General features: G+C 35.6%; 1 protein-coding gene across 1 annotated transcript; it reads right to left on the bottom strand.

The window, feature by feature from the left end:
• Positions 1–8,866: 8,866 nt before the first annotated feature.
• LOC137739872 (uncharacterized) lies at positions 8,867–13,237 on the bottom strand. The gene is made up of 11 exons (XM_068479602.1): positions 12,674–13,237; positions 12,486–12,588; positions 12,059–12,182; positions 11,631–11,696; positions 11,341–11,379; positions 11,142–11,222; positions 10,971–11,018; positions 10,816–10,866; positions 10,642–10,710; positions 9,865–10,110; positions 8,867–9,662 (listed from the first exon to the last, which is right to left on the bottom strand). The coding sequence occupies exons 1-11, from the start codon at positions 12,963–12,965 to the stop codon at positions 9,429–9,431; spliced, it is 1,353 nt and encodes a 450-aa protein (XP_068335703.1). The 5' UTR covers positions 12,966–13,237; the 3' UTR covers positions 8,867–9,428.
• Positions 13,238–13,556: the final 319 nt, after the last annotated feature.

The raw sequence follows: 13,556 nt of genomic DNA on the forward strand, positions 1-13,556 counted from the left end.
TCAATATTGGATGATGGGTCTTGTTCTTCGTGCTCCTATAACCATGAGCCTAAGAATTTGTCTTTTTTTTAGGAAACAAAACATAAATTCAAAAGTAACAGATAATTTAAAAGACGGTTACGAGCTTAAGCGCATGCTTATGCGTGTGTAACTACGCACTTAAACATGGTTATGCGTGCGTAGGCGCGCATGGTTCATATGTATAACAATAAATAATAAGATTGTATACTTGGAAAGATTTGGATTCATTCACAATAATAGTTCAATCTCACATTCCATCCTCATAAAGAGAAACTCGTTTTACCTGTAACAACAACGGTATGTTTACCTATACAAGAACGAGTATTGATATTATTATTTTTTGAACGAAATATATCATCTATGCTAAGGGAGATGAGGTGGATTAGCCTCACAATGGGTTAGTAATAATGTGGTTCAAATTCGCCTTCGACGAGAATCAAACCTAAAACCTCTCACTTACAAATGAAAATGAATATTATTAGACCGTAGTACTAAGTGACAGTATTAATATTATTATGAATACTTACTTTCATTGTGCTTAATTAATATTATTTTTATAATTATTATGATTTCTGACTTTTTGACTTGGGTCACATTATAATACGCAAATCTACAAGTAAAAAATTCAAAATTTGATTAATTATTGCGAGCTAAATACAAAGGTAGTCATCTTCACTTGTGAGTGAGAAGTTTTAAGTTTGATTCTCATTAAGGGCAAATTTGAACCACATTATTGGTAGCCCATTGTGAGGCTTAGTCCACTCCCCCTCATTTAAATAATATTGTTTGTTAAAAAAATACATAGGTAGAGAGAGAAAATGGGTGTTTCCTTATTCTAGTCCATTAAAACCAAACACAGAAATAATAGAACGTTCTTGATTTTATCCACAATTTCAAAAAAAAAATTTATATTATCCTTTGATCGTATAGTTTTTTAAACTCTTCCAAGCTTGGTTTAGTGATCTTTTTTTCCTTAAAAATTGAAAGATATTTTAAAGTCTAATTTTTATTTTAACTGGGGTAAAGAAATTCAAATCACATAATAAAATTGACGTAAGGATATAGATCTAATGGTAATTGACACACCACGACCTACAATGTCAACTAGGACTCCGAATCGAGCTGTGCTGGCCACTCGACTCCACCATAGCACGATATTGTCCACTTTGCGAGCTCACTGGCTTCGGGTTCAGTAGGAACTCCGAAGTTAAGTGAGTAGCGTGCTAGAGCAATCCCATGATGGGTGACCTATTGGGAAGTTCTCGTTTGAGTTTCTAGAAACAAAACTGTGAGGGCGTGGTCGGGGCCCAAAGCAGACAATATCGTGCTACGATGGAGTCAAGCATGGGATGTGATGGGGGCCTGGACGGGGATGTGACAGTAATCAACAAGAGATTGCAAGTACGTATGTTGCACTTGAGGGCTTACGTTTGATTCCCTTTCCCTCTCTCTTTCTCTCTCAATATTTCTTGTATGAAAAAGAAAATAATTCTACTACCACTACCACTAGAGTCCTAAGCTCCACAATATTTGACATATTTTGTATTTTTCCAGTCATTTAAAATTCTACCCATCTCACTTCTATTAAATATTCTTATAACTCTTTAGGTAGTTATGACTGTTTGGGTGGAAAGACTAAGGTGATTTAGAGCAATTTCACACATGTTAAATTGACATGGCTAGATCCCAAATCCAACTCAAAACACTCATCCACCCATTTTTGGGTCAGCATGGCTCACTAACCATGCCACCAGCCATATTGATGAAGAGTTTATGTCTAAATGCTTGATGCTACGTTAGCGAAGTCTTTTACTCTTTTATTTTTTTTTTTTTGGCGCTAGGCATGTGTGCCACGCATACCTAGCTATGAGAGTGATGCAACAAATTTTGTCGCATGGCCCTACCACAACGACTACTTACAATGTACTCAAGGAAAGGGATCCTCTCCAGATCCCTTCCTCCTAATTCACCAAATTAGAGAATCCAGGCCATTAATATTTGATCCAACGGTTACAAACAGGGGCCTGCTTTAAAAGTTATAATAACTTTAGCCGTTGGATCAATTTTCAATGGTCTATATCCCTTGATTTGGTGGATTAGGAGGAAGGAATCCAAAGATGATCCCTTTCCTATACTTAACATATGGCCAAATCTAAAACGTCCATTTCAAATTCCTGCTCAATTCACGGTTCTTATTATTTTTCATAATAATAATTTTTTTTAAATCCAGAAAAGTTCAGAAAAAATTAAGGAAAAAATCACTTAAAAAATAAAAAAAAATTACAACGGTTACATGTAATTATTATGTTATCTTATTAGGTTTTTAAGATGTACCAAAATTCATTTATCACAAGCTAAACAATATTTGAGATAGACATGGTGTGACAACCCATCCCTAATTTTACGATTTTATAAAATTTAAAATAGTGATTTGACAAAAATGTCCCTAGAGACAAGATCGTTGACTTTCGTTGACTATCATTTCGTGACGCATATGGGCTCTTATTTTATCGTATTCTCGAAGTACTTGATAGTACAAACACATAAGCGCAAGCGAAATTGAATTTGGAGTTACGACAAACGTTTTGGTAAATTCACGTTGCAGGAAATATTTTTCTGTATTTTCATTGGTGACTTTGAGTTGTGTCAAGTGGAACCCACACCACTCCTCCCCTCACTCTCGTGTCTCCTCTCAGTTCCTCTTCAACTCTCTCGGACCTCTATCTCCCTAACTCTTACCTTTCTTCACTATTTCTTTCACCTAACATTCTCTTTTCACTCTATCTTACTCAAACTCTCTCTTTTCCTCTACACACCCTGAGAGACCGTGCACCACACGACACACTCACTTCCCCTCCATCGAACTCCACTTGAACCACCGCCGACATCTCACTGCCTGGACGAGTTCCACGAAACCAAGAAGTATGAGGAAAACCCCAAGCTTTCTCGTCCCTCTCTTTTGTGCAAATCGTGACCACCATTACCATTCTCGTGACTAGACACGATCACCACCATTCTACTGTGATGGACCATCATCTCCTCTCTTTTGCCGTTTTACTCAGGACACCCTAGTTCGAGATAGGGCTGCACAGTGGCTTTGGCCATTGTTCATCATTTCCTTCGACGAAACTTCATTTTTCTGACAAAGGTGAACCTTGAAAACCCCTAAAATCTTCGTAAATCGTATTTAGGAGTACGTTTAGGATGTTTTTGAGATGTTTTAATGTTGTTTGGATGCAGAAATACCCTAAGAATTACAAATCCAGTTCTCCGACAGAGATCTAACGACTTTCGAGCCATTTTCTGGCCAACTCCGGCCACGGCTGAGGAAACCAAATGTATATTATGATTCCTTGTCTTCTGAGCTTCGATTTGATATATTGGAAGGCTAGGTTTAGTGAAGATTTTCGATGGTCGGAGCTGGGATTATCCCAACGGTTATAGTGGCAATCGGCCTGAGAAGAAAAAGGAAAAATAAAATAAAATAAAATGAAAGGGCCCAAGCCCAAACCTGGATCCACTTAGGTTGAAGAGGAATATTATGTTAACCGTTAGTTGACTTTTTGGAATTTTCTCGGAAACCCTCTTAGGTTAATTTCGACATCCCGAGTCCCTTTTTGGCATCTATTTAGTGAAATTCTAAAGTCTTAATGTAGTTGATCACCAAGGCGTCTCGGTTGACTTTTTAGGGTTGACTGTTGACTTTTTCATTGACTTTTTAACAAAATTTGCCGGGGACCCTCCTGAGCGTATTTCGACGTCCTGATTTCAAATCCGCACTTCATTCCTCAAAATTTAATCGTCTTAGTTAAGTTTTACTAATGGTTCCCAATATTATGCTTAGGTGCGATTACTATTGGAGACTTCGGCTTCTCACGTCCAAACAACTACGACTTCGCAAGTACGTGTGAGTGAGTCTTTTCTTTTATATAGTGTGTGTGTATATATATGTATATAATTGTTAGTTTCCATTTATACATTTCATAAAGAGTTTTCTACAATACGCCTAGATTAACGTGACGTTTAAAAGATTTAGCACATTGATAGAAGTTATGAAGTTATGTTACGTCTTACATGATGCACATGTATGCATATTATTATTGATGCCATAATTATATTTACGGCTATGAATGATATTATGTTGACTCGAATTATCGAATCACTGTGGCATGACTATATTTATGTTATCTGCTCATTGTTTGCTGCACCGATGTTAGTACTTGCCCGGGTTAGGGCTAGTCTTTGACGTGTATATGCACATCGCACCGTACGTGCACTTTGGGTCCATTGTAAGTGCCAGTCATGTCCTAGATTGCTATAGGCAATTAGGACTCATATGTGTTGCGTATAACATCAGTCTTTACGTGATTGTAGTACTATAGCGTATATCATTGTTACACCTAATCCTGTTCATGTCAGAATATCTCTGCATGAACTCGTGTGTCAGCATCTGTCGATGAGTACTCGATATGATATGTTTGCTTATGCGAGATTATGTGATTATGGACGTCACGTGCTTATTTATGAAATATAGTACCATATTGAATTCTTGAGATATTGTAGGTTGCGGTAAGTACTTTCATACCATGCGTAGTATGTATATTTTGGAAACTATACTTGTTTTTATAAAACTTTATTTTTAGGCCCACTCACCATTGTTTTTTGCCCCTCTAGGTTTTAGCAGCTGAGCTTTCGTATTAATAAGGATTCTTGGCAAATCTCGGCATGGGTGATTACCTTCGATGGTATAATTCTCAATCTACTCTACAGTACTTTACTTATGCTCTGATATCACGTGTGAAATGGGTTCATTCTCGCTCACTAGCGCACTCTTATACTTAGGCACTTTTAGGTTTAAATTTATTCACATTTTCGACATTACTACACTTTATATCTACGTCACCCTCTTGGTGTCGGCTAGCACAGATCGATTCGGAGTCCAGGTGGACATTCTGGGTCGGGATGTATCACATGGACATATGGTATACATTAAAAATAAATAAATCTTTGTGAATAGTAAAGATCATGTTAGTTATTATTCACAATAGGTGGAGAGTGATTAGTAACAGTCATGATAGTTCTTTATTTAAGTAAATAATAACTGTCATAAGTCTAGTCCTAGTTCCAAATCAACCAAAATCGGTGGAAATGCTCTGAAATGATTGGTGGTGGCAACGATGAGTGATGGTGAGGGTAATGATGTCAAAGATGAAGGTTAGAGTGGTGATATTAGTAGTAGGGACACTACTTGGCAGCTGAAAGTTCAGCAACAACTCATGCCGATACCCAATCACAAATAAACATGTGTCCAATCAGTGTTTATAATTTCAATTATTTGAATCGTGTCCAAATATGATTGGGTATGAGCAGGAATTGTTGCTAAACTTTTAGCAACCAAGTATTGTCCTAGTAGTAATGGAAATGTTCTTGTAATTGAAATTGTGGTGATAACCAATACACAATGATAATGGCCACAATTAAGTCATGGTATTAGAGATGGTAACAATGGTGGTTTGACTAGATGATTACTTCTAATGATTAAAAAAAATTAAAATTTCACTTCAATCCTTGAAGAAAATTACTTTTATACTAAACCTTATCGAAAATTAAAAACTAGTTCTAGTTTTTTTTTTTGGTTGACAACGGGGTATAAGTTCGAAAGAAAAAGAAGATTGCATAAGAATATCACAAGGCTACGAAACTTAATTATATCTGCAATTAGCAACAGACAACAAGAACGAGGAGTTTGCTTAAAAAGGACTAGACCCAAACTACATGACAAACTCAAACGAAGTAAATCATCAACAACAAAATAATTACACTATAAATACTTCACATGTCCAAGCCAGCATATAGATACTTCATATATCCAAGCCAGCATAGATATTTCACACATGTTAATGCATTTTATCTTTTATTTATTTATTAGGCTATAGTAATTATTGCCACTTCTTTTGCGTTGGTTTTATAAAGAATCCCGCAAACATTTCTTCTTCTAGACTAATATTTATAATATCTTATCTAAGATAAAAATAAAATAAAAACTAACGCCATGTCCAAGTCAAAATACATATTCCACATATGTTAATGCGTTCAGACGAGTAAAAGGCATTGTAGGATTGCAGGTGAAAGACAGTACAAAAAATTCAATTTTCACGTATGCGCATATAAATTTCAAAAGCCTAAGAAACTTAAATAATTAAAATTCAAAGAAGATTAAGAAAAAAATTGAAAGATTGTGTACTAGCCAACTACGGCATGCATCAAACCACACCACCAATTAAAGACAAAATTGAAAGGCATATATGCATTCGGACTAGCACAAATTAATACAAGAATGAAAATTCAACTAAGACTAAGACTCTAACTCATGATCAAAGACGTGTTGACATTGAAAAAAACAATGATTTATTAGAAGTATTATGATTTCCAAATGAAATTAAATCATACTAAGAAATTATACGTGACTTCACTTTTGCCTCTTCTTTTAGCCATTGATGTGGTTTTACAGGTTTAGTTTCACTCTTTACATTCAAGCTTTTTTCTGTGAACTTTAATTTCCGTTATAAACCCTAACTCATAATAGATGTCCATGGAATATGATGTAATTTGAATTAAAATGATGAATTTGACCCTCCATGCGATAGTCATGTGAGTTTATTTAATGGAAGACTAACAAAAGTTAGGATTTGGACCTCAATTGCTAATAAGGCTTAGCAAGAGAGTTTAATTAAAAGCATTTTCACCACAAGGCTCACATTGAAAATGTTGTGTCCCCACAAGGACCACGAAAAAAATTTTGCCTAAATTTTTTATTATTAGTTAGGCTAGAGTAATTATTGGTTTATTTTTTGTGTTGGGTTTATGAAGAATCCTATAAACACTTTTATTTTTTGAACAAACGATATTATCTACATTAAAAATGAGGGGTGGACTAAGCCTCACAATGAGCTAACAATAATATAGTTCGAACCTAAAACATCTTACTTACAAGTAAAGAGGAATACCACTAGACTGTTTTAGACTAATCGTAGTCATTTAATGCCATATCCAAGTTATCTACATATTCTACATACTAGCCTTTCTGCACACTCTAATGAGCGTGCAAAAGACTCTTTTTACATCACGGCGTGCTACGTGCAACTGGTGGAACTTTTTTTAATTATAAAGACATTTTTATATTTATAGCATATTATGCCCGACGTACAATGTTTAATATTATTTTTTACATTTATACTTGTGAAGAGACATATTTTATTTATTTTTTTGGTTAACAAATAGTATGAACTTTTGCACCGGTAATGTTTTAAAAGAAAACTAACGAAAAGTTCAAAAAAATTTCCTTTTTAATGAAAAGCTATTTTTAAAGGTATATTGAATAGTACCATGGAAAGATGTAAATGTGATTTTTGGTTAAAAATGAACAGTATCGGAAGTGTTATGTTAAACTCCCATGTTTTAAAGGATGCTAAAAGAAACCACAAATGTTATTAACTTATTGTTCAATCGTCGTTCTTCCTTTGTTGATAATCCGAAAGGTCTCGTTTGAAGTTTTTCTCAATGAAACCATCTATCATTATTCTTTCGTGGCGTATAGAATTTTTTCATTATATAAAGATGTCTATACCATATATTAAGAAAACCCTCATTGTCAAAATTTTGCCACTTTTTTTTCCAATTATGCCCTCACTTTTGATACACACTTTTGACAAAAAAGAAGGGCAAAATAGTAATTTTGTACATTTTGACCCCATTTTCCTATTTTACCCTAACTTTTGATACACAATATTTACATCAAGAGGGCAAAAAGGTAATTATGTAATATTAAGAATATCCCCCTTTTTCCTATTTTACCCTCACTTTTGATACATAATATTTACATAAAGAGGGCAAAATGATAATAATGTAATATTAAGAAAAATATGCCCTTATTAAGAGATCCCATCATCATTGTCTCATACTCTTCTTAAAAATTTTAAGAACTAATCACACTCCTTAATAAAAAAGAATAAAAAAATTGTTCACACACAAAGTGTGTACGCTCATCTTCTAGTTTTTATAATTATAGCCTACCATGCAGAACGTACAATGTTTACATTTGTACTTTACCAAGTATTTCGGAGCAAACTCAAATAATATAGTATGGCATGGTAAGCAACAATATTAAGCAACCCCAACTTGAAATTCAAAGGAAATATTAAGTCCACTAACCATCCAATACAAAATCGAAAATAAAATGGATGGCATTGCAAATTTGCAATGGAATAGGCAAGCACGACATACCGTCCAATTATGAGTATTGTAAGTGAAAAGTTTTAGGTCGATATTACGTTATTATGACAGTCTCATTATATGAACAAACCCAAATCTCTCGCCTTAATGTAATAAATATTTGGTTGCATTCAAAGAAGTGCAACCATTCATTAATTTCCCGTTTTTAATAAAACCATAAGATTTGCTAGCATATTCTCAATCGGAGAGAATTGTTCCTTGAAAACGTCAATTTACACAAAAGAATGTTGAGAATAATTAAAATGAACTGTTATTGACACTCCAAAAATCTCATTCTATACTTTTCACAAACGTATTTTTTTTTTCTAAATATAGAAAATTTAAAGTGCAAAATGAGAATTTTAGAATGCCAATAACAATGCCCTAACTAAACCATGTCAACAATTTCAACATTTCCAAATTTGTCAATTTTTTCTTTTTTCCTTTCCCAAAATAGAAAACCAAGATAATTCTATTATTTTATTTCTTCTTTTCCTGAAAAAACCAAACCAGTCAGCCACAAGGGCAAAGGGGAAAGAAAAAAAGCAAAGAAAACTATAACCAAAGATGGGGACACCGAAAGCCAAAAGAGACTACTTTCACAAAAGGGTCAAAGAAACTAAGCTAAGATCCAAGTACGGACAGCAACTTCCGGGACACGAGTACAATGTCATCACAGCGTAACCTGCCATGTGTAAGTTTCTCTACGCTCGAGCATCAAAGAGCAGAATACCACAGTGAGCCTACACGATTTTGAGACAGTAACTAAATGGCTGTATTAATAGAGAAGTTGCCGTCATTTGGTGATTGCCAAATGACTTTGGTCATTTTATTTACATAGGAAGGGGATGGGCAGATGAATACAATTTTAACAAACATGAACACAAGGAAAATACATTACACCCCCACCCCCCTACCCTTCCATAAATACCCTTAATCGCGAATCAAGATTCCAAGAATGGCATGCTCCCATAGATATCCAATACCCGGGCATGACAGAAGGTTAATGCAACCATAGTTTTACCAAATCTCCCGTCGTGTGATCTGAATAGTTTACTGCACCTCTTTCCAATGAGTTGTCTGCCACAACTGTAAGACGAAACATGAGGGGCAAGAAATCAATAGTATATTGCAGGTCAGGGTTTAGGCGGTATATAAAAAGAATTCCCACAGTCGATTGGCGTATGCATCAATGGATTCCATCTATCAAATATCAATCGTCCTCCTCGACCAATTCTTCCTCGGAATTTAATAGGTGGTGTGGATGCTCCATTTGTTACTGAAGAATCTGATGGGGGTACAATGCCTGCTGCTGCCAACTTTTCTGGAACTAGAGGTCTTGTAAATAACAAAACTGGCTCAAGGGGATCCTACATGAAGCCCAGCCAACAGTTCAAATTCACTTCTGAATCTCGTATTCAAATTAAATTCAAATGAATTTTGCTGAAACTCCCTAACAGATTACATGGTAGCTTACCAGATATTGAATTAATGACAATGACAAACTTCTGCAATTACTTATTGATAGGGTAGGGTAGGGTAGTCTGATTCACAAGAACACAAACAACGTACCATTTTATGAAGCCACCCTTGTGGTGCATGCCGCCGCCTGAACTCTTGCTTCATGGTTCCTGTAGGAACCATAACTAAATTTGAATCTGTTAAAGGTGGATTAGGTATTGCAGGAGGTCGCATACGGGGCTGGCTGTTTGAAACATCATCCGAATCAACAAATTCATCCTCACTTGAACCAAATTTGCAAGATACAGGTTGAAATCCAGGAAGGGCCAAACTATCTTCCAGGAGCTCAGTTTCATGCTGAAAAAACCATAAGTCATGCAACAATCAGCAACACATTAAATTAAACCATTATGAATTACATAGCCCAGAAGGTTTACTGAATTATATGCCTGACGGAAGGCATAATTAAAGGTAAACAGCAACAAAACTTTCCTTTTCCTTCACCTTTTTCTACCTTCTTTTCTTTCACCAACTTTTTTCTTTTGAGAAGAAATAATATTTGATAAGGAAAAATAAAAGGGAAAAACTTTGAGTTTCAGAGTACCAAGTTACTCTTTCCAGTATCAACTACTAATTACATCGTCCTCACTTACAAGAAAAGAAAAAGGTACAAGGTATACAAATGTCCAGAATAGGACAAAAAAAAAATAATATCTAACAGCATAAACCATCAATTGAAACATCAATCACCCCCAAAAGATAGACCAATCCCACCAATCCCAACTAAAGATTAAGATAAAAAGTCAAACAGAACGAAGAGATTGTCAAGGCCAATATTAAAAAGAAACAGTTAAAGCAAAAAAAGAGAGGAATATGCACTATACATACCTTGTATTTCATTTGGATTATTTGAAGACTAACTTCATTATCCATGACTTCCCTCTTTTTCTCTTCTCTCTGCATACAAATTATATGGAAGCAATCAGCAGCAGTGAGGACAAATTCTTCGCAAGATGAATATAATGCCACTCAAGGGAAGTTTAAACACTTCAATAAAAGCACCTTGATTAAAGCCTCTATTATGGTCTTGGCTTGCTCCAGGTTGCGCCTAACCTGAGAATAGTCAATTCCAAAAGAAAAGCTTGTGACTGTTATTGTCAAATACAATATGTACTGACTGAAAAAAATGAAGAAATTATTGAAAAAGTAATACAAACCTGGCGAAGCTTTTCAAATGACTGCACATTATTTTCCCTTCTTTGCATCTAATAAAAAAGACAAACAATAAGAAAGAGATATTTAAGAAATGTGTATAGGCAAAAACATTTAACTAACTAAAAGGCTTCGCCTTGAGGAAAAAGGAAAAGACAATTAAGTTTGTAATGTACCCTTCTTGTGTGCAGTCTGTGGGTTTTCTCCCTTGGTCTAAAGACATTGTACGGGTTGGTGTCATTAACTGGTGGAGGAGGCTGTAACACAAATGTAGATGAGAATCAAGATGCTAAAGTTTATCAACGATGAATAAATGATATGCAAGCGCATACAGGCAGTGACAACATAAGCACATAATCAAGTTATTAAACTAACCTGCAAACGCCGCAAAACAGGCTTCTGCCAACGTTCACGCTGCCAAAATTGAGTGAAAAGAATAAATATCATCAGAAATATTTAAAAAGAACAATAATTAAACTGCACTGCAAATTATTGTGTATATCATGAAAATCAGTGAATAACAGTTGTTTGTTCAATAATTTTAATTATTCTCCAACCCACAAGGAACGCAACTTACTGGAGATTCAACAGTTCTAGTTGACTAATTCATTTCCAAACAATGTCATATATCCTTTAACCTCTAAAGCTTGTAAGATAATACACACCTTCTCTTTCCAATAATTATAAACAGACTGGATAACAGCATATCTGAGAGACTGAGCTTGTAAAGCCTACAGCAAAAGGAAACAAAATTCTATTAACTTCGAGAAATGATTCAACACGGCCCAAAATTAGAAAAAATATGCATCAAAAGCAACCATAAAAGATCTCTTGTAAACAGAGAAATGATTCAAGACGACCAAATACTATTTTTTAGCATCTTCATAAATAGAGAACGGCAACCTTTTCTGTTAAGGAACATGATACTATGTACCTCAGTCTCATTTAGTAAGACCTAACAAGAACCAAATTAACAAATATAAATAAAAGATGCCACCATTTGGATATAGCCAATGAATGAAAAAATAACTTTTAACAACAAGCATCGATATTGGTCAATTCATCAGGAAAAAGAAATCAAAACGCACATCACCTCACTAGCAACATCAAGTTGTAGAAGTACAGGGATTGGTGAAGCAAGAGTAGGAGTTATAACTCCTGCTCTTTCTCGTGCCTTATGATCCAAAACCTCCAACTTAAAAAGAAGACTCTCAAGCCTGTATGTGTGAGAATACCTTACTGATTAGAATACCAAATTCGACTGAAGAATAGAGAAAATTAGATTAAAGCATCAGGCAGCTACTATTTTTGAAAACCGGACACGACAAAATTCAAACTTGAATGCTTGATTGTCTACATATTGCTCAAAATCAAATTCTTCTGCATTTATCAAGTTACATTCTAATTAGAAATGAAAAGTTAGATTGTGATTATATTGCTGCTGCTTTCGTACAAGCTATTTCTATTGTCATTAATTACTTGATAAAAATGTGGACGTAAAGGGTAGGCAAAATGATTACTTTTCAGGTGCAAGAATCTTCCTCTCTTTGTTGAACTCATACAGCCAGTCCTCATCCTCATTGTCTAGGTCATACTCCACAAACTCTCCGAGCTCGGCCCGAGCTGCAAAACGATAAAAAAAAAAGTGTCAGCAACACAATACGAACACGAAAATGGCGGTAACAAACGAGTGTGAATTCAACAAAACCTCCTCTAGCGCGAAGGTACGAATTGGGCTGGCCAAAAGTGCGAGAATAGTCCCTCTCATAAGTGTCCACAACAACAAACTGAGGAGTGGGTATTTCAGGAACATATTTCTTGGGAGTGGCGGGGGTCGGGGGTGCCTCCAGTTCAACGGTGGCGTCGGAGGCGAGGCGGATGAGCTGAGAATTGCGGGTGGAAGTTGGGGTATCATCGTCTTCGAAGTCCTTGACGGATTTGACAATGGGGAGCTTCTTGTGGATATCAACAGGGCGAGGCCTGAATGAAAGTCTACTCATTTCGACCTCTGTTCATATCTCTTCAACCCCTTTAAGGTTCAAGGAAAGAGGGAACCAGACAGTGGGGGTTATTAGGGCAAAATTAGGGTTTCGAATTGAGCATGGAATTGGTTGTGATAATTGGAGTTTCGAATTGGGGATGAAGGTTTATGTTCTGGTTGCTAGAGAATGAAGAATTGGGATCGATCAAAACCCTAATTGTGTGCCCTGAAAGAGGAGACGGAGACGAAGCCGGAGAGAGGGAAAAGGGGGTTTGTTCTCGTGTGGGAGACGAACACCTCTGCAGAGAAACCAGCTCGGATTGGATTGGATTGGGTTCAAATGTTTTGGGCCCCCCTTTGACTTGAAACTCCCTACATTAAGGCCCAATCACAGCTTGTAGATTAGTAAAATCTTTTGTGGGCCCATTATTGGCATTTACTCATTTGCCCCTCATATTATTTTCAATATTTTTTTATGCAACGATATAAATACATTAAGGGGTTGAAAAATAAATGGGTTGCAAAGTCAAAATTCTTGAGATTAGAATGTAAGATTTGTTGGAACATATTTTCCATCTCTCTAGAATAATGGTTCAGTTTGGTTCTCATC

The sequence above is a fragment of the Pyrus communis genome, chromosome 7, assembly GCF_963583255.1.
Source record: "Pyrus communis chromosome 7, drPyrComm1.1, whole genome shotgun sequence".
NCBI lineage: Eukaryota > Viridiplantae > Streptophyta > Magnoliopsida > Rosales > Rosaceae > Pyrus > Pyrus communis.

Excerpts from the sequence above, each read along its gene's own strand:
- LOC137739872 (XM_068479602.1), bottom strand. The coding sequence starts at position 12,965 with ATGAGTAGACTTTCATTCAGGCCTCGCCCTGTTGATATCCACAAGAAG. Across the intron at positions 11,380-11,630 it reads ATAATTATTGGAAAGAGAAG|CGTGAACGTTGGCAGAAGCC; the intron begins GTGTGTATTATC and ends CAATTTTGGCAG. Across the intron at positions 11,223-11,340 it reads CTGTTTTGCGGCGTTTGCAG|CCTCCTCCACCAGTTAATGA; the intron begins GTTAGTTTAATA and ends TTTGTGTTACAG.